This window comes from Nicotiana sylvestris, chromosome 4 (genome assembly GCF_000393655.2).
Source record: "Nicotiana sylvestris chromosome 4, ASM39365v2, whole genome shotgun sequence".
Classification (NCBI taxonomy): domain Eukaryota; kingdom Viridiplantae; phylum Streptophyta; class Magnoliopsida; order Solanales; family Solanaceae; genus Nicotiana; species Nicotiana sylvestris.
In genome coordinates, this window is record NC_091060.1 from 8645820 (window position 1) to 8669819 (window position 24000).

General features: G+C 35.9%; 1 protein-coding gene across 1 annotated transcript; it reads left to right on the forward strand.

Moving 5' to 3' along the window:
• The first annotated feature begins 23118 nt into the window (after nucleotides 1-23118).
• Nucleotides 23119-23475, forward strand: LOC104219203 (classical arabinogalactan protein 4-like). Its single transcript, XM_009769839.2, has one exon. The coding sequence runs from the start codon at nucleotides 23119-23121 to the stop codon at nucleotides 23473-23475; it is 357 nt and encodes a 118-aa protein (XP_009768141.1).
• The last annotated feature ends 525 nt before the right edge of the window (nucleotides 23476-24000 follow it).

Here is a 24000-nt window from a genome sequence, read left to right on the forward strand (position 1 = left end):
ATCAGTCAACATTCGAGGACGAATGTTTCAAAGCGGGGAATGATGTTACATCCCATATTTTTGTACATGAAAGTGCGCCATAAATAAATTAATGAGAGCCAGAAATGAGGTGTCACGTCCCGTAGTACTACATTACGACGATGTTGCACCCTATAGTGTTGTATGTTGAATTTGTCATAAGGTAACTGACATCAGTCCAAGGAAAAGATTATTTGGAGATTATAAGGATTATGCTATTTCAAACAAGTAATAAGTAAATTCGTAAAGGTGAAAGGGGAAGCAAGTCAAAGAAAATGAATTTTCGTCCAAGATGGACAGTTTGGAACAAAATACGGGTCGAGCGATAATACCAGATAACTATAAACTAATATCATGCAAGGTACCATATGACCACGGTAGTGTAATATATAAAGTATATATGAAGTATTTTGAAAATAAATAGAATTTTAAGTAATTTATGATAATTCTTAAATTATGCGGGTAATAGATTAATTATCGGGTAACAAAATATTACCCGATTAACTAATAAGGGGATAAAAATTAATAATTTCCCCCAAAGAAAACGTGGCAGCAAGGAAAGCTTACCAAGCATATGACTAATTAGTCATATAAGGTTAGTGTCTACCTAGTATACACGTGTAAAATATTTAACACTAAAGGTGTATATATGAATTTGGTCACTTCTTAAAATAGATCACTTTTAAAAGTTGATTCATTTTTGGCGGAGAACAAAAATGCAAATGAAAGTCTTGCTTTCAAATAATCCTAGGCAATAAATCCTTGATAACAGAAGTCAAAAGAAGTGTCTCACGTTCATTCTCAATGTTCAAAAGTAGAACGCTAAGCTCATCCGGAAAGAAAAGGCTTCCAACGAAATTTTGCAAACAATTCCAACGAGAATTGTTAGAACAGTAGCAACGTAAAAATTTTACGGTTCTGAAGGAGTACGGTAAAATCTTTTCCGAGATATTATACGGATTTTTTTCCTACTCCAGGTATGTTAAGGCTAAGCTCTTCTTTCATTTGGCATGATCTCATATTTACATTCATATCCCGGAATTTACGTATATTTTGCTAGTCTCACAAATTGTGTATATTTTTCTAGTGTTGTAAGTTATAATATTCTCCTTATTGGGACTTCATATTCAGTTGAGTATTTCCTTCTTACAGCCAAGAGAGCAGAGGAGTTTATATATATATAGTATTAAAAGTATTTTCATTACCATCGAGCTATAATCGATGGGCAGGCCCCTATTGGGCAACCTCTGATCAGATGGTAAGTTATATACCGAGCCTACTGTGGCCGAGCGCTTATGAGTAAGCCCAGTTGGTCGAGATACAGATCCTAGTATGGCCGAACACGTATGAGCGAGCCTACTACGGCCGAGCAGTTATATATATACCGAGCCTACTGTGGTCGAGCGCTTATGAGCGAGCCTAGTTGGTCGAGATACAGAGCCTAGTATGGCCAAGCGCTTATGAGCGAGCCTACTATGGCAGAGTAGATATATATGTATACCGAGCCTTATAGGGTCGGACAACTATTTACTTACTATATTGAGAGAATTGAGTCAATATCAGCAGGTAAGCATATCTTCAGATTATCTTTGGCTTCCATCTACTTGCAGTTATTATATTATCAGTTCAGTTTCAGCTTTCAGTATATTGCCTTACATACTCAGTACATTATTTCGTACTGACCTCCCTTTTCTGGGGGCGCTGCATTTCATGCGTGCAGGTCAAACAGACAGACGAGTAGGCCTCTTCAACAAGTATTGCCCGAGCTCAGCTTGATCGGTAAACTCCATGCCTTTCGTAGTTTCCGGGTCTAGAGCCTTATGTATATCTTGTATATATACGTTGATAAGTCATGAGTAGGTCGGATAGCCGTTCTGATCATAATATATCCATTAGTAAAGGCTTGTAGACATATCTTGTTAGCTAGTGTAGTATGTTGGGCTTTCAGGCCTTGTGTGTATATTTGGTTGGTTTGTCAGTTGTAATAAATATGATGGCCTTGTTGGCCAAGCTTTATATTCATATTTAGTCAGCATTCGTTGTCGTCTTGCAATGTGGCCCATGGCCAAAAGTATTACATCATATGTTTAGAGTCCCTTAATTGCAAGTTGGTACGCAAGGATAGGTAAGGCACTGGGTGCCGGTCTCGCTCCTCTAAGTTTCGGGCATGACATGAACTCAGAGGATCAGGAAAAAAACTTCATTTATCACTAAGTACGATAATTATTGCTATAATGTAATGCCTTTTGGTCTAAAAATTGTCGGTGCTACCTATCAACGCCTAGTAAACCTAATGTTCAAAGAACAAATAGGTAAATCAATGAAGGTTTATATTGATGACATGCTAGTTAAGTCCATCCGTGTAGAGGACCATTTGACACATTTGCAGGAAAGCTTCGACATCTTGAGAAATTACAACATGAAGCTCAACCCCGGGAAATGCACATTTGGGGTCGGTTTAGGTAAGTTCCTCGGCTTTATGGTATCAAATTGGAGAATCGAGATCAACCCCGATAAAATCAAGGCAATCGAAGACATCATAGTCGTGGATAATGTTAAGGCCGTACAAAGGCTAACAGGACGGATAACTGCTTTAGGCCGATTCATCTCGAGGTCTTCTGATCGAAGCCACATGTTCTTCTCACTTATCAAAAGAAGAACAATTTTACTTGGACCACGAAATAGCAACAGGCATTGGAAGTATTAAAGTGGTACCTTTTGAGCCCACCATTACTTCATACTCTGAAAGCGGATGAGTAGCTCTACATATATTTTGTAGTCTCGGAGGTCGCAGTAAGTGGTGTCTTAGTTCAAGAAGAACAAGGTATGCAATTTCCTATTTACTATATTAGCCGAACTTTAGGTGAAGAAGAGACTCGGTACCCACAGAAAAATTAGCGCTTGCTCTAATAAGTGCCTGTAGGAAATTAAAACCATATTTTCAATGTCACCCAATTTGTATTGTAACCACTTATCCCCTTCGCAACATTTTCCACAAGCCCGAGCTCTCGGGCTGACCGGCCAAATGGACCATCGAAATCAATGTGTATGATATCGAGTATCAACCACGAATGGCCATCAAGTCTCAAATCTTAGCAGACTTCATGGCCGACTTTACACCATCCCTCGTGCCCGAGGTCGAAAAGTAGGTATTGCTAAAATCGAGTACATCCTTGGGGATGTGGGACCTTTTCACAGACGATGCTTCGAATGTGAAGGGGTCTAGGCTAGGCATCATTTTGAAGCCACCCATAGGCAATACGATTACACAATCTATAAAAACCCCTAAGTTGATTAACAATGAGATCGAGTATGAGGCCATGATTTCAGGTCTCGAGCTGGCTAAGAGTTTGGGAGCTGAAATCATCGAGGACAAGTGTCATTCCCGACTCGTGGTTAACCAAGTCAACAAAACTTTTAAGGTCTGAGAAGATCGAATGCAGAGGTACTTGGATAAATTGTAGGTAACTTTACACCGGTTCAAAGAATGGACCCTAAATATGTACCTCGAGAACAGAATGGTAAGGTCGATGCCCTTGCAAACTTAGGGTCATCAGTCGAAGATGATGAAATTAGCTCGGGGACTGCTGTACAACTTTCAAAATCAGTGGTCAGAGAAGGCCACACCGAAATAAACTCCACAAGCCTAATTTGGGATTGGAGGAACAAATATATCGATTATCTAAAGAATGGGAAACTTCCATCAGACCCTAAGGAATCAAGGACTTTGCAAACGAAAGCTGCATGATTTACATTGGCCGAAGATGGAACATTATACAGAAGGATGTTCGATGGGCCGTTGGAAATATGTTTGGGTCCGGGAGACACCGACAACGTACTATGAGAAATTCACAAGGGCACTTGCGGGAACCATTGATCAGTGCCAACCCTACACCACTAAAAAGTAGTGAGAGTGGTCGAAGCAGCTTTTACTCGAGATGGTCGGGATCGAATCCATAGGGAGCTAGAAGTGGGAATTGGATTCCTATCTAAACTAGAGATGTATAATTGCTCTTAATTACTCTTCCAAACATCATTGGTCTTTTGATTATTTCTAATATTATGCTAATAAGATACTAAAATAAGCTAAGAGTAAGATACTTGAAAGGTTGTCTAAATGGTTAAAGAGGCACTAGGGAAGTGACTTTCTCCTAGGTGGATACTTGATGGGTTCTCGAGTCTAAGGCAAGATTGTCATGTTGGGGATTACGATATAACCAATGCACGAAACTTCTCACTCTATACAGCTCGGTAGTTTGACTGATTTTGCCCTAATTGACTTTCTTAAGACCAATTGGGTATGATAATTTGTGCAAGCAATTGAGGTTCAAGTTAGGTATCACTATCTCTAGGTTTAACCCTTTAATTGGGGCTATCAATCTCTTGAATACACCCTAATTCCTTGTTGGACTAATTTTCCTAGACTCAAGCTCTCTTTGTCAAGAAGAGCCCAAGTCAAAAAGGCAAAAATTAGGGTTTGCAACCACTAATTCAACATGGAAAACACAAATTAGTCCAAATATCAAACACTCATTCAAGCCTTAAACTCAAGACCCATCAAATACCCACACTAGGGTTGACCACAATCCTAGCTAATGGGTCTAGCTACTCATAATAATAGAAGAAAACTGATAAATAGATGAAGAAAAACTCATAAGATTTAATTACAAGCTAATACTTGAAGATTCAATGATAAATCTACTCTAAAATTACTCAAAATGGTTAAAACAGTCGTTCACATGCTCAGCCCAAAGTCATATTACAACTGATGAACTAAAAATGGGAAAAGAAAGTATTTATTCTAGGCAGAATGCTTTGGACAAAAATACCCCAGAGGGGGTAGTGCGGTCTGAACAAATCGAGTGCGGCCACAGTGAGGCTTCTTGGCTTTAAATCTCTGCTCTATGAACTTGGCCACTGCGGGCGCACAAAATGCACCGCGGCCGTAGTGGCTTATATTGCGGTCCGTACAAAAAGGACCGCAGACCGCATTGACATTAATTCTCCAAAGTCCCAACTCTCTGAACTCCTTCTTTGCGGACCGCACAATTGCGATTGCGGCCGCGGTGATGCCACTGCGGTCCGCACAAAATGCTTTGTGGCTGTAATGCTTGAGTTTCCAAAATATGCACTCTCTGAATTTCCTTACTGCGGACCGCACCAAATGGAATGCGGCCGCAGTGGACCTGTTGCATTGTGCCTGGACTTGTTCTTGATACTTGTGCATGTTTCATTCCTTTTTTGAGCTGGTTTTGACTAATTGACACCTTTTTGACCAAACCCTGCAAACAAGTACAACATGTAAGCCTTTGGGACTATTTTATACATATTTGAAATCAAAACTCAAGTAAGAAGGAGTATAAAATAATCTGTTGCCCCACATAGTATGTAGATTCAGGATTCGTAGGGTACATGTCACTCATATGATTGTCACCACATAGTTCGCAGCAAGGAGACATATGTTGTACATGTTGCATCCGTTGTGTTTGTTGCATTGTCATTCTATTCACCAAATTTGCCAGTTTTGCTATATCAGCTCTCATGGCTGAGAAGTCATCAAGCTCAATCAACCCCGCTGCTTTCTGTTTAATTTTCTTTCTTGAATCTCCATCTCCTTGCCAGTTATGATCATTAGCAATGAAGTTATTAAGTAGGAGTTGAATTTCACTATACGATTTTGCCATGCAACTATCCCAACAAGCTGAATCAAGATTCATCTTTGAGGTCTCATCTAGCCCATCAACAAAAGTGTGTCCCTACAGACATGTAATTTTTGACTCTCCCCAAGATTTTACACATTTTAGCGTAAATATTTAGTTTAGGTTTAGTATCGCTCTCTTTTACTTTATTTTATCACAAAAATAAAAATTACAAAAAATATTTTCTCTTATCTAGCTAATAAATATTTTTATCTAGTTACTTTTAATTTGTCTGCCTTACATAAAATTCAAAAATACAAAAAAAATAGTTCCAGGAATATTATCTTAATTATACAATAATTTTTCCATTTTTTATCTTTTAGTATGATATTTAAAAAATACCAAAATAGGTTTGTTTTAATGGATAGTTTTATTTTAATAGTTATTTTACTTAAGTAGGATTAATTAGTAAATGGTGTAGTATTTTTGGTCTTGTTTTAGAAGAAAGAGTATGAAATTTGGGGTTAATTTTGTTTGATCTTAATTGAAAAGGCCCAATTTCAGATAGCTCAAAACATTGAGCCCATACCCATTCCCCATTTGGGCTAACCTGATTCCTACCCCCTATAAAATAAGACCTAACTCCTAAAATCAAAAAGGGGAACTCACCTAGGGAACTACCTAAGAATCATCAGCCTGCGGCTGCAAAGGAATAGGAGAGTGAGAACAAAAAGAGCGTGACGAAATAGAAAAGTAGCGCAGCAAAAGCTAAGAAAAGAGAAAGCCTCTAGTTTCTTTCCATCTCTTAATGAAATAAAAGTGATTAAGCCATTAAGCCTATTGATGCACAACTTTTGGATCCTACCTAATCTTGCCAGAATATTTTTTGAGACAAAAAATTAACGTAATCAATTTTGGTATTTTTTTGGATGAGGATGAGTATAGAACGTGGGGAATAAATGTACAAATAGTTCTCTCGCCTCTAAGTCACTGTGGCTGAGCCCGTTGATTTCGTCGTTTTAGTTTAATTCGAGTTTTCCGGCGAATTCCGAGTTCGTCGAAGGTCGTGTTTAGGTTTTGAGTTTTCCGCTGATTCTTGGTTTCGGTTCGCAATTTCGGTGTTTCAGTCCAAGGATTGTTTCTTTGTTTAACCCGATTGATTTGCAATTTTCAGCTTTGATTATCAATAAAAGATTCATTTCTCAATTTTCATTCTCATTTTTATTGTATTATGATAGCTTGGTGCGCGTGTTGGTTGATTTGTGATTCTACGTTGTTTGAGTAGCATGTCTTAGTTTTCCTTTAAATTATTTTAATTAGTTTTTATTTCGATTGTGATGCATGTAGTCTTGGTTTCTTGAATAAATGCTTTTAATTGGAAAGATGGAAAAATTGAAGTTGTTTCTTTCTTGGCAAGGAATAAGAATGGGCCATAAGGTAGGCCTTGGACCATAAGGAATCTGGCCAAGTAATAGATCATGTTAGCTAGCCTATTTTCTCCCCAACACTATCTTGTTCGTAAATTTGGCATCACAATAATCTCAAAATTTAGGAAGAATAATGAACACCGTTAGAGTGCTTTAGGCACGTTTTGAATTTATTATCGTGATTATGTACACGTTCGCATGACATAGCCACAATTTCCAAAATTAAAACCAAGGTATGCGTTCGCGCAACTTTGGACGCAACAATCTTAATTAACAAAAGTGTGATTAATTGTGTACACGTACACGTGACATGATTCATGACGCGCCAAACAAAATAAATACACGTACGCGTGATTCGTTTCAAATAAAAGTGGTAGAGGTAAAATGCACATAGGTTCTAAAACACGTAATTAAACAATTTAATTGAGCCAGTATGATTAAAACGACCGTGCTAAAACCATGGAACCCGGGAATGCCTAACACCTTCTCTCAGGTTAACAGAATTCCTTACCCGGTCTTCTGTGTTAGCAGACCATAAATAGAGTCATCTTCCTCGATTTGGGATTTTAAACCGGTGACTTGGGGCACCATTAATTATCCCAAGTGGTGACTCTGAATGTAAATAAATAATCCCATTTTGATTATTGTCACTTTAATTAGAAAAACTCCCTTAATACCCCTTTTCGGGTAGAAAAAGGAGGTATGATAGTCCCAATACCTCATCAATCTAACAATGATGCGGGCAGTCTCTGAGTAGTTTCTTGTATCTTACCCAAGCTTGACGAAGTGTCTCGCCATCCCGTTGTTCGTACCCAAGAATCTGACTTCGCCTTCTTCGTGGGGAAAAGCTTGATTAAACATTTCCATGCTAGATCCTCCCAAGTGTGGATTGAGTTCGCGGGCTCTTTCTGCAACCATTCCTTAGCTTCCCCCAGCAGTGAAAAGGGAAAAAGTGCCAGCCTGGCATAGTCCTTGCAAATATTAGGATAATTGTAGGTATCCGTAATTTCCAAGAAATTCTGAATGTGCCTCTGCGGAACTTCATGAGATAGACCCACATATTGCCCTGTGGACTGAATCAGTTGTACCATGTACTGTTTAAGTTCAAAATGCCATGTGATCTCAGGCTTCACAATAGCCTGAGTCATATTATCAAGATTGGGCCTTGCAGCTTCTATCACCGCACGCTCTGCATTACCTGCCATCTCTATTAGCTGTGGTTGAACTACAATTTCCAACTCTCTTTCTATTCTAGTTCTAGCTTCGACTTCTCTCCTCACTCTATGAAGTGTCCGTTCAATTTCAGGATCAAGAGGAAAGAGATTGTTTGCGCTTCTACTCCTCCGCATTCAAGAGAAGAGCTTGTGTTAACACAAATAAGGTAAACTGAAGATTAAAATTTGAACAAATAACTAATAAAAGCTTAAGTCTGTCAAGTAGCTAATTTTTAAGTCCCTGGCAACGGCGCCAAAAACTTGTTTCTCCCAAATGTACACGCAAGTATACATGGTCGTACAAGTAATAAAATGCTAAGTCGAGTATCGAACCTACAGAGACTTATATCAACTACCCACTAACTCACCAATATTGTTATTCAGTCAAGCTAAATTCGAATTCAAGAATGTAATTATACTAAACTAAAATTCGAAGTAATAACTAAATTATGAAGCAGTAAACTGATTATTATGTATTCAATAGAGACAAATATTCTAGGGTTGTGATCGATTTACCAATCCTATTGTGTTCTAGTTAACTCTCCCTCTCATATAATTCACTCATGGTTACTAATTAATCGATAATTGATCTCATAGCCTTCTCCCAAAGTATTACTCGCCTATTCAAAATAGATTAATGCATATATTCCTATGGAATCAATCTATTAAGAACGCATTAAGATTACGATATTTAATTAAGCACGGTGACTAGGTATATTCCTATCCTAACCACAAATTCGCCCCCCTAAGGGTTAAGATCATGCTCTCTTTAATTCTTCTCTAATCTATACACGGCTTTCCCAAGCATAGCATAGATAGTAAACAGAACCTAACTGCTGGCTAGACAATTAAGCAATTAATCACAGAATTGAAGAAACAACTATATATTAGTGAATTGTAATCAAGTTTGAGTCAACGTTAAACAACAATATTCATGGCTAAATCACAACCCCAGAATATTGGGCTTTTAGCCACTCATGACACTAGCAAACAATTGCATAAGATTTGAATAATTGAAAATACTAGAAAAGATGAAGAAATCTGAGATATTCTTGCTCCAAAGTGGAGTTTTTTGTGTGTATTTTTCCTCTAAAGTGGAGTCTCTCTTCTCAAAAATGCGTTTAGTCTTGCTTTTATACGTGTTGGGTAGGTCTAGGGCCGAATAAATCGTGTCCTGGAAAAAATAGGACGAAATCACGTCACCGGCGCCCTGAGTAGCGCCAGGCGTCCACCAGGGCGTTGCTCAAAATTTACATACTGCCTCCAACGCCACAGGTGGCCCAAGGCGCTGCCTGTGGCGCCCAAATTCGCAAGTTTCCCAGTTTCGTTCGTTTTGGCTCTAATTTTGCACGTTTCACCCCCAATTGCTCCCGAATCATTCCTACACATAAAAATACTTCAAATTAATATAAATCATCACATTTATCATCCCAAATTCATGAAACAAAAGTAAAATATGAGGCGATATACATAGAAATATATATGCTCCAAGCTAAAGATCATGTCCTCTCGTTGATAGCAGATTTCGAAATTAACATAGCGAGATGCTATTGTCGGCGGCTATAGTGTAGAAATAGTTTTAAAGGTTCATGATTTTTATTTGAATGGTTGGTTGGTGAATTAAGAAAAACGAAAGAGAAGAGAAATGGAGGGTACGGATGGATCGGTTACGGTGGAAAGGCCGTGGGAAGCCTGATCTAGTAATCTGTAAGAATTTCTCAAAAGTTTGTTTTTCTAATCAACAAAATAAACAATTGAAGAGGGAGGGTAGAGAAAGAGATGACAGCGTATTTTATGGCTTAAGGGTAGGAGGTGACCACAAATAGATATTTGGCTATAAAAAACAAAAGGTAGTTATGGAATATAATTTTTTAAATGATATTTAGTTAAAATAAATAAGGTATCAACCTTTGCTACATATGTGGTAAAAAATTCCAATTAATATTGTGTACTTTTCAGAATCTTTAAGTTTTGAAATGAAAATTGGAGCATAATTTGGTAAGCCTATTGTTAAAAGAAATTAGGTCCTTGATATTACAGCTTATAATTCACCTCGTCTGCAATGGGCACAAATTAAGTAATAATTTCAGAAGCAACATTTTATGCTGCACTTGACCAGTTTTTATTTTTTAAATTTACGTGTTTGTATTTTTTTTTTTTTAAAGAAAGGATTTGGCAAGAACACATAATTTTCACCAAATACAAATTCCCTAAATATATAGTTAAGGAGGTATTGCTTAATAGAAAAGTGAACGTAACATAGAGGATTTTACATAATGTCAATTACAAAAAAATGAAACAAATTAAGTACATATGCGATAAATTTGTGAATAAATCTAGAAAATACATGAGATTACCATAAGTACATGAAAACTAGCTCGAGCAGCAGCACTGAGTCGAGTCTATTATTATTCTTGAATATTAGAATGTCATCAACTGGCTTTCTTTATTTTTAGTATAAAACATAAAAGACAATGGAACAAGTGCAAGTAATTACATGGAAATATAATAAATTCATAACATGAATTTGCAATAATACGTTATGACACAAAATGCCATTAAGTTCCACATATTGGAACACCAAGCTCATTAATATGTGAACAACAGTAACAAATCCATCAACCGCTGCAATCGCTATCATTAGTACAATAACTCCCACAAGTTATAATATCATTTAGTTGTGGGAGTAGTCTTCGTTGGAGTACGGAGAGATCATGGTCAATCTCTCGTATAGCCATAACTTGAGTTGTAGAAAACCACATCAAATTCACTGAAAAATGCCACAACCATAATTATCAAAATCAAAAGAAAGCCATATATAATTGTAGAGATTATCACAAGTATTTGCTGCAACAGAGACCGGTCCAGTATAATATACTGGAGTTCGGTGCACCTGTGTATGAACTTCCAGCATATTATGCTAGAACTCCAACACACGGAAAGTTCCAGCATAATATACTGGAGATTCGAGCATTTGTGTATGAACTTCCAGCATATTATACTGCACCGGTATACTTTGCTGGAACTCCAGTATATTATGTTGGAGTTCTAATGTACTGTTGGATTTTGTTTAATAACAAAAGAAGGGTGAATGGAAAATGGTGGGAAAGAAATGGAGGGAAGTGAAATTTTATCACTAATGCACTTTGTCCCTCATTGGTAGAAAGAAAGAAAGTCTTGGTGTTTATATATAGAACCTCATCTTTTAGCTCTTAAAGAGCTAGTAAGAAGGCAAGCCTCGCGCCGTCGTCGTCGTCGCTCGCTCGGCTCGGCTTCGGCTTTGATTAATCTTTTTGGACAGAATTCTTTTCAAATATTTAATTAAATTAATTAAAGAAAATTCAATCTGAAATAACCAATGACCCGCGACCCAGTCCGGCCCGTTATTTTTTTCTGGATTAATTTAAATTAGTTTTAAATTTCCCACAAAAATTTCCAACAGTCATGACTGTTCTGAATTTGGATTTGGATTTGTCAAAGATCGATTGATTGATTAATCTTTTTGGACAAATTTCTTTTCAAATATTTAATTAAATTAATTAAAGAAAATTCAATCTGAAATAACCAATGACCCGCGACCCAGTCCGGTTCGGCCCGTTTTTTTTCTGGATTAATTTAAATTCGTTTTAAATTTCCCGCAAAAATTTCCAACAGTCATGACTGTTCTGAAAGGTTGCAAACCTCTTCAGAGTGTCACACCTGTTCCAACAGCTATGACTGTTCTGAAAGGTTGCAAACCTCTTCAGAAACATCACCAAGTTTGCTATAAATAGACCTTCAAATCCCAGAATATTAACTTACGAAATTTTCTGAATCTTCTTCTTCTTCTGCACAAAATATTCCAGTGTGTTTTACGACCATTGAGTGGTTCGCCGATCACCAGAGTTTTAGGTACCGATACACTGGTGAGTTAAATCGTTCTATCCTGGGAGGATATATTCCAAAACCTCGGGTACTTGAGGGGAATAATTTCCTTAAGGACACACTGTGTATTCAGTGGGCTCGATTTGTTCCTACAACGTTTTTCCAGAATTTATTTTGAAGAAGTTTACTGTTTTCGGAATTTAATTTCTACTAACTTTCTGTTTCTGTTTTCAGAAAGATTATTACTTAATATATTTACTGCAATACAGATTGATAACAATCTTAAGGAAATAATTAATTATATTCTGTATTTTGTCAGAATTTTATTTTTCTGATTTGAAGATATAAAAACTTCATCAGAGTATTAAAATTCAGAAAACGATTTGAAGAATATAAAAACTTCATCGTTTTTTCGGGAAAACAGTATAACGTACTGTTTATTAATTACAGTATTATTTACTGTTTTGGTTTTGCCATTAATTGATCTCTTCTGTTGTTGACAGTAAGAAATGGCAAATGAGAATGGAATTCCTTCCGCGACTGTTGGTGCAACGACGATAGCCTCGTCAAGCCGCACTGCTGTTCCTCCGGCCGAGAAACCGAGGAAAATTTCTGGAACCAACTTCAAAGGATGGCAGCAAAGGGTGTTCTTCTGGCTTACCACTCTTGGTATGCAGAAATTCACTAGTGAAGAGCCTCCAGTTCCTGCTGCGGACATGCCGGATAATGAAAAGTTCATGGTTGTTGAGGCATGGAAGCAGGCAGATTTTCTTTGCAAAGGTTACATCTTAAGTGCTTTAGAGGATGACTTGTACAATATGTATAGTGCAATAAATACTTGGAAAGAATTATGGGACGCACTTGAGAAGAAGTGAAAGACAGAAGATGCATGCTTGAAGAAGTTCGTGGTTGCCAAGTTTCTAAACTATAAAATGATAGATAGCAAAACTGTGGGAACCCAAGTTCAGGAGCTTCAACTTATTTTTCACGACCTTGTTGCTGAAGGTATGGTCGTGAATGAAGCATTTCAAGCAGCTGCTATGATTGAAAAATTGCCTCCTTCGTGGAGGGATTTCAAGAACTATCTGAAGCACAAACGCAAAGAAATGAAGTTGGAAGATCTTGTGATACGTCTAAAGATCGAGGAAGACAACAAAACAGCCGAGAAGAAGTCTCGTGGAAATTCAACGATTATGGGAGCTAATATCATTGAGGAGACTGCTCCAAAAAGTAAGAAGAGGAAGAGGCCTTCTGGAAAAACTAAGGAGCAGAACAAAAAGAAGTTCAAGGGCAACTGCTACAATTGTGGAAAAGTTGGTCACAAAAGCCCTGATTGTCGTCTCCCGAAAAAAGATAATAAGAAGGGACAAGCCAACATAGTGGAGAAGAATGATGACATTGATGATCTTTGTGCAATGCTTTCAGAATGCAACCTCGTTGGAAATTCGAAGAAGTGGTGGATTGACTCTGGAGCCACTCGACATGTTTGTGCTGTCAAAGAAGCATTTGCGACTTACTCTACTGTTGGTCCCGAAGAAGAAATTTCCATGGGAAATAATGTAACAACCAAGATTGAAGGTTATGGGAAGATATTCCTGAAGATGACTTCTGGCAAGGTGTTAACGCTCAACAACGTTCTTCATGTTCCTACTATTATGAAGAATTTAGTTTCTACTTCTTTACTTATAAAGAATGGATTCAAATGTGTATTTGTTTATGATAAAGTTATTGTAAGCAAGAACGAAATGTATGTTGGAAAAGGCTACCTCACGGAGGGCCTTTTCAAACTCAATGTAATGGTTGTTGACAGTATGAATAAAATTTCAGCTTCTTCTTATTTATTGGAGTCAACTGATTTATGGCATATTCGTTTAGGACATGTCAATTATAAAACCTTGCGATTTAATTAATTTAGAAGTATTGCCTAAATTTGAGTGTAATAAATCGAAATATCAAATATGTGTTGAATCTAAGTTTGTAAAACATCCATATTTTCAAATCCTTTAGACTTAATTCATACTGACATTTGCGATATGAAGTCGACACCATCTCGAGGTGGAAAAAAGTATTTTATTACTTTATTGATGATTGCACTAGATATTGTTATGTTTATTTGCTTAATAGTAAGGATGAAGCAATTGAAGCATTCAAGCAATACAAGAATGAGGTAGAAAATCAATTGAATAAAAATATCAAAATGATTAGAAGTGATAGAGGTGGAGAATATGAATCTCCGTTTGCAGAAATATGTTCGGAATATGGAATTATCCATCAAACTACTGCACCTTACACACCTCAATCCAATGGAATTGCGGAAAGGAAAAATCGGACTTTAAAAGAATAATGAATTCTTTATTAATAAGTTCCGGATTACCGCAGAGTTTGTGGGGGGAAGCTATCCTTACAGCTAACCGGATACTCAACAGAGTACCCCACAGCAAAACGCAATCTATTCCATATGAAAAATGGAAAGGAAGAAAACCCATCTTGAAATATTTCAAAGTGTGGGGGTGTCTAGCAAAGGTACAGGTTCCTTTACCTAAAAGGGTTAAAATTGGACCAAAAACAGTAGATTGCATTTTTATTGGATATGATACAAACAGTAAAGCATGTCGGTTTTTGGTTCATAAATCCGATAATTTCGAGATTCATGTTAATACGGTAATGGAATCAGATAATGTTGAATTCTTTGAAAGCATCTATCCGTATAAAACTGAAAGCGAGTCGTTAAGTGAAAGACCTAAACGACCTCGGGAAGAACCAAAGGAAAATACTCCAAGTATAGAAGATCCAAGGCGTAGCAAACGTCAAAGAACATCTACTTCCTTTGGACCAGATTTTGTGACATTCTTGCTTGAAAATGAGCCTCAAACTTTTAAAGCAGCTATGTCATCTTCTGATTCAGAATTTTGGAAAGAGGCAGTCAATAGTGAGATTCAATCAATTTTGGATAACCATACATGGGAATTGGTTGATCTTCCTCCTGGAAATAAGCCTTTAGGTTCGAAATGGATCTTTAAACGAAAAATTAAAGCTGATGGCACTATTGACAAATATAAGGCAAGACTTGTTGTCAAAGGTCATAGACAAAAGGAAGGCCTTGATTACTTTGACACTTACTCGCCAGTAACAAGGATAACATCTATTAGGGTGTTAGTGGCACTAGCGGCCGTATATGGTCTTGAAATCCATCAAATGGATGTTAAAACAGCTTTCTTAAATGGAGAATTGGAGGAAGAGATTTACATGGAACAACCTGAGGGTTTTGTGGTTCCTGGTAAAGAAAAGAAAGTTTGAAAACTTGTTAAGTCGCTTTATGGACTTAACAAGCACCCAAACAATGGCATGCAAAATTTGACCAAACAATGTTGGCAAATGGATTTAAAATCAACGAGTGTGACAAATGTGTTTACATTAAAAACATTCTAGGTCATGAAGTCATTGTTTGTTTATATGTTGATGACATGTTGATAATGAGCAAAAATATGACAGATATAAATGCTACAAAACGCATGTTGTCTAGCAAATTCGATATGAAAGACTTAGGAGTTGCTGATGTGATCTTAGGAATCAGAATTCGCAAGACTCCACAAGGTCTAGCATTATCACAGTCTCACTACATTGAAAAGGTACTTGACAAGTTCAAGTATTTAGATTTCAAAATTTCCAAGACTCCAATTGACGTGAGTTATGCACTTTAAAAAATGAAGGTGAAAGTGACTCACAACTGGACTATGCAAGAGTATTGGGAAGTTTGATGTATATCATGAATTGTACGCGACCAGATATAGCATGTGCTATTATCAAACTGAATCGGTTTACAAGTAATCCCAATCAAATACATTGGATGACAATGAAACGAGTTTTGGGATATCTGAAACATACCCAAAATTATGTTTTGCATTATAACAAATATCCTTCCGTGATCGAGGGATATAGTGATGCAAATTGGATCACCGGATCATCTGAAGTTAAATCCACTAGTGGATATGTTTTCACAATTGGGGGTGGAGCAGTGTCTTGGAAATCATCCAAACAAACGTGCATCGCCCGTTCTACAATGGAATCTGAATTCATAGCTTTAGATAAAGCCGATGAAGAAGCTGAATAGCTCTGGAATTTTTTGAAAGATATTCCATTTTGGCCCAAACATTTGGCACCTATTTGTATACATTGTGACAGTCAAGCAATAATAGGTAGGGCAGAGAGCGTTATGTATAACGGAAAATCTCGTCATATTCGACGGAGACACAATACCGTTAGACAACTACTCTCTAGTGGTGTTATCACAATTGACTACGTAAAGTCAAGAGATAATGTGTCGGATCCACTTACAAAAGGTCTATCTAGAGAGGCAGTTGAAAGATCATCAAAGGGAATGGGGTTAAAGGCCTAGGACAAGTCATCATGGCGGTAACTCTACCTAGCAGACTGGAGATCCCAAGAGCTAGGTTCAAAGAGCTCAAACAAAGTTATGAATGACGGTTCAACATTGTCAACTAACTCAACCCATTCTCATGATGAAGACAATGTTCAAAAATGAGGTAAAGCATTAAGGCTTTTTGATGAGTCAATAAAGCTTAAAGCTTTTAATGATTTGCTAAGTCTGGCAGGATATGACCAGATAGTGTGTCTTTAGGATTACACGTTTAGGAATCACCTATGTGAGTGTGAAGTGTAAGCCGCTTCAAGGAGAATGAAAGTAAATGCTCATTCTCTAAGCACTCATGAAACCAGGCGGTGTTCATGGCTGAAACGAACACAACCGTGAGAACCATAGATGGTTAAGGATTGATTGTATGACTTATGTTGTCTAGGTATACAACAAAGCTCGACGATTCAAAGATATCAAATCTACCGATTGACCGAGTATATCCGATATAAGTTCATTACGGAAAGTTCAAAGGGAAACCTACTTATCCAGAGGCAATCAATTCTTGCTTGTAAAACACACACACGTCCGTGCATTCCTTTAAGTTTATAGCCATTCCCCATTCATGTGGGGGATTGTTGGATTTTGTTTAATAACAAAAGAAGGGTGAATGGAAAATGGTGGGAAAGAAATGGAGGGAAGTGAAATTTTGAATGAGTTCACTAATGCACTTTGTCCTTCATTGGTAGAAAGAAAGAAAGTCTTGGTGTTTATATAGAGAAGCTCATCTTTTAGCTCTTAAAGAGCTAGTAGGAAGGCAAGCCTCGCACCGTCGTCGTCGTCGCTCGCTCGGCTCGGCTTCGGATTTAGATTTGGATTTGGATTTGTCAAAGATCGATTGATTGATTAATCTTTTTGGACAAAATTCTTTTCAAATATTTAATTAAATTAATTAAAGAAAATTCAATCCGAAATAACCAATGACCCGCGACCCAGTCCGGTCCGGCCCGTTTTTCTTCTGGATTAAATTAAATTCGTTTTAAATTTCCCGCAAAAATTTCCAACAGTCATGACTGTTCTGAAAGGTTGCAAACCTCTTCAGAGTGTCACACATGTTCCAACAGCTATGACTGTTCTGAAAGGTTGCAAACCTCTTCAGAAACATCACCAAGTTGGCTATAAATAGACCTTCAAATCCCAGAATATTAACTTACGAAATTTTCTGAATCTTCTTTTTCTTCTGCACAAAATATTCCAGTGTGTTTTACGACCATTGAGTGGTTCGCCGATCACCAGAGTTTTAGGTACCGATACACTGGTAAGTTAAATCGTTCTATCCTGGGAGGATATATTCCAAAACCTCGGGTACTTGAGGGGAATAATTTCCTTAAGGACACACTGTGTATTCAGTGGACTCGATTTGTTCCTACAACGTTTTTTCAGAATTTATTTTGAAGAAGTTTACTATTTTCGGAATTTAATTTCTACTAACTTTCTGTTTCTGTTTTCAGAAAGATTATTACTTAATATATTTACTGCAATACAGATTGATAACATGTACTTATGCTGGAATATAATGGAGTTCTAATATACTTATCCTGGAACTCTATAATATGTTGGAGTTCAAGTATACTTATGCTGAACTCCAGCATAATATACTGGGGTATTTTTCGGGTTTTGAACAGTATTTTCGCTCAAATTTATCTTCATATGAAAAGTGATTAAATTTCGATTACTTTTAAAAGTGTGGTTATTTTTGAATGTCACTTATAAATCTGGCTATTTTAAGCCGAAGTAAATGAAAGAGCGATTTTTTCGTCGTAAAGATCATTTGAGTGGCAGTTCACATCCATTTTCACCTGTTTATTTGCGAGATTTGTTCCTTCTATGAATATCTGTAGGACCAAATTTTAGCATAGCTCAGAAATAGGAGCGGACATTCGGTATTTCGGTTCGGTATTTAAGAATTTCGGTTCGGTATTTCGGTATTCGGTTTATCAATTGTGTATACCAAATACCGTACCAAAATATTTCGGTACGGTTCGATATTTCTTATTTTGGTTCAGTACGGTTTCGGTTTAAACCAAATCTTCACTATCTCCCTCACTCCATCAACTAATGTAATCCATGTTAGAAATATTTAAGACAGTGACTCATTTTTTCCCCTAGTTGATTGATATGTAGGTGGTATATGCTGAGAGTCTTTCCATGATCTCTATCATATGCTTTATAACTTTTCGCAGTTAGAGGACAGCTGCCAAGATAGTTCTTATATCACTGATAAACTAATTTAGATAAGGCAATGAGGCAATTCGAATTCAAGGACCCTTAATTGCTTCCAAAAATTTAGCAATGAATATATACTATGAAAGTTATCTAACTTAATTTGAGTTCATTTCATATTGGCACGTTCTGAGTTACATGTAATGTATTATTTTAAAGATGAAAGCTATCTATAATTGTGAGATTCAATTAGCGAAAAGGAGGATTGAATACAAAAAGTAATTACCTTAATGAATTGAGCAACCTCTCAGCTGCACATGCTTCTTGCAAAGCATCAGTAGCTGCAAAGAGAGCAATTTACTATTCTGCATGGCACAACAGAGAAGATAGAGGTACGAATTCTGAAGAGAAGTTGAAATGAAACTATTTTTGTCGATGATGAGGATACTACTGAGAGTGTGTATTTGTTTCGCAAAAGTACAATAGTAAGATGAATACAACCTTTCTCCATTACACTAAATTATTTTGGTATACCGAAATATCGAAATATCAAAAATTCAATACCATATACCGAACCGAAATACCGAAATACCGAATAAACCGAAACCGAAATACCAAATTAATTCGGTTCGGTTCGGAATTCGGTTTTTCGGATTTTATGCTCACCCCTACTCGGAAATGAATTTAGTTTATATACATTGACAAAAAAAAATTACTTATTAAATAATTTCTTTCTGTTGTAATAAATAATCTATCTTGTTTTCAGCATGAAAGATGATATATACATATTTTTTGTGTGACATGATAGTGTAAAAATAATTTAATTTCCTCCGTGTACATAAATTAAACTCTTGAAAAATAGCTTGTCTTTATTCTTCAAAAGAAATTAGGTTTTACGTTCCATTTCACCCTATTGCATTGTTTTATGAAGTTTCCAATCAATTATCCAAAACGTTAACAACTTGTTTGGATGGTTGTTATGCATTGTATCGTATCGTATTGTTACTTTAAATACAATGTTTGTTTTGATTGTTACTTAAATTTTATTGTATCGTATCGTTAAATCCGTCGTTACATAACGACGAAATGTGCCACTTTATGTAACGACCGATTTGATGTGGTCGCGTCGTTACCTTGTCTTTTTCTCTCAATCTCACCCTTTATTATTATTAAATTATTTTATTTTATCATTTACCCTATCTTTTTATATAGTAATTTTACCTTGCATCATAATATTTCTTTATAATATTGCAAGTTTATTCTTCATAATACTGGTGCGTGATATCATGAAACGATGGCAAACGACACAATCTATCCAAACATTGTATTTATTAAACGAAACAGTACAATATAGTACGATACGATACATTATGAAGCGATGCGTAACAACCATCCAAACAAGCTTTAAAGGTCTTTAGAAATTTAGAATTTATAATATGATAATTAGATCAATTTGCATCCAACTAATCACAGTTTAGTAGATAATGACATTTTACCTAACTTCAGAATATAACCAGCTATATAATAGTTTCATTGTTTTTTTTTTTTTGGTTGGTTTTGGTACGTCAAACTTCACAATTGGAAAAATTCGTCCTTTGAAAATTGACATATACCAAAATATTTTGTACTAATTTGCTGTTTGTTGACAATTCACGAGCTTTTAGTTTAAATAATGGAAATGACCCATTCAGATTTCAGACGTAGCTTCTCTTTATGTTCATCATTTTTTTTTTGGTGGAAGTGACAAGTTTGAATCTTTACTACTAAGCTATTTTCTTGATAACTAAAAATTCTGTATGTGTCAAACAAGAAATAAATAAATTAAAAGTCTATTTCTGGATGAGTTTCACCGCGGAAACTTATCAAGATATAGTTACCTCGGGATTGTTATTCCACTTTTTTATAGAAATAAAAATAACACTACAATTTTGACTTTAGTTATACTATGATTTTATCCCAACCAAACATGAGATAAACTCATCTCAAATTTAAAGTCAGAATTAATTATCATTTATTCCTCGTATCAAACGAGCCCAGTATCCAAGCCTCAAGGTACAGTTGCAATAAACTTAATACGAGAATAAACGCAGCTTGATTGATTGGCTTAACTTAATTAACTTTTACCTTGTTAGTGGTGTTCGATTGTCGGACACCGTGTAATTCTCTTTACTATTTCCCATTCTCACCCTCTACAACAACAACAACAACAACAACAACAACAACAACAACCCAGTATAATCTCACTTAGTGGGGTATGGGGAATAGACCCTTGGCATCCTTCCCTCCAAGAACTTCCCACCTTACTCTTGGGTAGACTTGAACTCACAACCTCTTGGTTGGAAGTGGAGGTTGCTTACCATCAGAACAACCCCTCTTGTCTCATTCTCACCCTCTAAGTATAATAAAAACAAAAATAAAAATAAAAATAAAAAGACAAACAAAGTGTTATCAAACGGATCTATATTTCATTGTGTATTCATTTTTCTATCATTTATAATTATGTAACTTATTATATATTGTCCTAATAGGAGCTATTTTACTCCGTCGAATTTATGTACAGCTCGGATTTTGAAAGTTAAACTTCTTAATTTTGATTGAGAATTCAATTTTTTTTTGTAAAAAAGTTCTAAAATAAAAATTACATATTTGAAAAATTACATATAAAAGTATCATAAGTCATAATGATTAATTATTTTTGTTAGGGATTATTTTACCCCATCATGTGGACTTTTCAGCATGAATTTTATATATATATATATATATATATATATAATTACAATTAAAAAATTTCGTTTAACACTACTTGAAATCTGAAATGCGTTACATAAATTGAAAAAGAAAATTAAGTATAATTTTAGGAGGATATAGAACTCTATAAAGTTAAAATATGAAATGAGACAAATTCAAGGGTCATATGTATTATCCCCATTAAACAATCCATTTGATCGTACTATACTTTCTTAGCAAGAGAATATTTCAAAGCTATAAATAAGAAACCAGGTCAATTCAATACGTGTATCCATTAGAAAAAACAAAAATGATAATGACCAAATCTATAGCTTCTCCCTTTCATTTTCACTAAGTTTCAATGAAAATGACATAGAAACGCATAGCCTGTTTGGTTTAGCTGATTTAGAGTAGCTGATAAGTATTAGGTGCTGAAATATACTTTTAAGTGTTAAAGTTGATTTAAAAAATAAACAGTTACGTGTTTGGATAAAAGTGCTGAAATTAATAATAAGCAGCTGAATAACTGGGTATACGAAGAGTTTTGTTTTAAAGAAAATTATTTTAGGGATAGAAAAGTAAATATTTTGGTCAAACTTAAAGTACTTATAAGCTGAAATTTGATAAGTTGGGGGAGACCAACTTATGACTTTTGACTTATTTTTGGCTTATAAGCACTTAACTTATAAGCACTTTTAATTTTACCAAATATATAGATAAGCCAAAAAACACTTATAAGCCAGTTTGACTAGCTTATAAGCTTAGCCAAACACCATCGTAACTGTATTTAGATTTTCATTAGAGTCCACACGCCACCGCTTTTTCCTGAATTATTACTCGTTTTTACCTGTTATTCCCATTACCAACAGACACACTCATATCTTGTACTTCTGTATTTTCCCGTAATCCTACTCATATCGTGTGCATAGGTATTTTTCCTTTTTTTTTTCCTGGTTTTTTAATTGGTATCCTGTATCTACGTTAGGACTCGATTAAATTCAAATTCGTGCTGAAAAGTCCACATGATAGGGTAAAATAATCCCTAAAAAAAATGACTCCATAACTAAGGTTCGAACCTGAAACTTCTGATTAAGAATGAAAGAATGAGTACTTAACACGTGAAGCTATTTGACTTATATTCCTTCTGTTTTAATTTATGTGAACATATTTTCTTTTTAGTCCGTGCCAAAAAGAATGACCCATTTTCATATTTGGAAATAATTTATCTTTTATGCAATGATTTATAGACACACAAAATATATGTGCCTCATTTATACCATAAATTCAAAAATTTTGTTTTTTGCTTAAACACTGTGTCCAGTCAAATATGTTTACATAAATTGAAAGGAGGGGAGTATATTTTAAAAAGAAAAAGAGAATTAAAGACTTTTAAAATGACAATAAGGTGGCATTCATTAAATTAAATAGGAAATAGTATCACAAGTATAAGGAATAGTTTATATAATTATTGGAAAAATGATAGTTTCAACCTCCATATTCCCTCTCCCCCTCCTATATATTTCCTCTCCACAGTATCTTTTCTCCATTCACTTTCGAGTTCTTCTACTTTCCTACATTCAACAAAATCATTTCTCTTTTTTCCTCTGCAAAATCAAGAAAACCAACTTTCATCAATGGCTTCTTCCACAAGCTTCAAAATTTTCTTACTTTTAGCTCTTTTCGCCACTTCATGCATAGCTCAATCCCCTGTTCCAGCACCTAAAATCTCGCCCACCGCTTCACCAACTCCGACACCGGCGCCGGCAATGTCGCCGCCGACTCCAACTCCGACCACCTCACCAACTCCAACCCTAGGACCTTCACCATCATCTCTCCCTGTTTCTCCATCTTCACCAACCCCCGCCGGACCTGGTGCTTCTCCGGCAGGTCAGCCCGCCGCCGACGTCCCACCGGCACCTAACTCCGGTAACAGAGCTGTCTTTGGTGGAGCTGCATTTGCTGGAGCTCTCATTGTTGTTGCTTTGTTGTAGAGTCAACGTGTCTAGCTGGGAAGAGAATCTGTACTTTTGATTGATTCATATTTGGGTGATACATGACTCTTTTGTATTGACATGTTTATTTATTTTGTAATGAATAATTACTCCATGTACATTGATAATATGGAGGCGGATGTGTTTGACCAAAAAAAGCGTTATCCTTTTTGTTAAACTAATTATCAGAGAGATACAGTAGGTAAATCTTAGTCAAACATAATTAATTTTAAATCCAAGTATATTGAGTACTAACATCAAAGAAAAATAATAATGTATATGTTATGAAATAAAAACAATTTAGTAAAACATGAACAAGAAATAAAGACAATTTAGTAAAACATGAACAAGAAAGAGATAGAGAGAAAGGAAGAAATTTTCTTCTTCAATTGTGGGTATTTTCCTATCTATTATAAGGCCTTTATATAGGCATGAAAAGTGAAGAAAATATGTCATGGAATATGTCATTGAACATAGAAAATATGTCATGGAATATGTCATTGACCATTTGAGAGAAAGATCGTG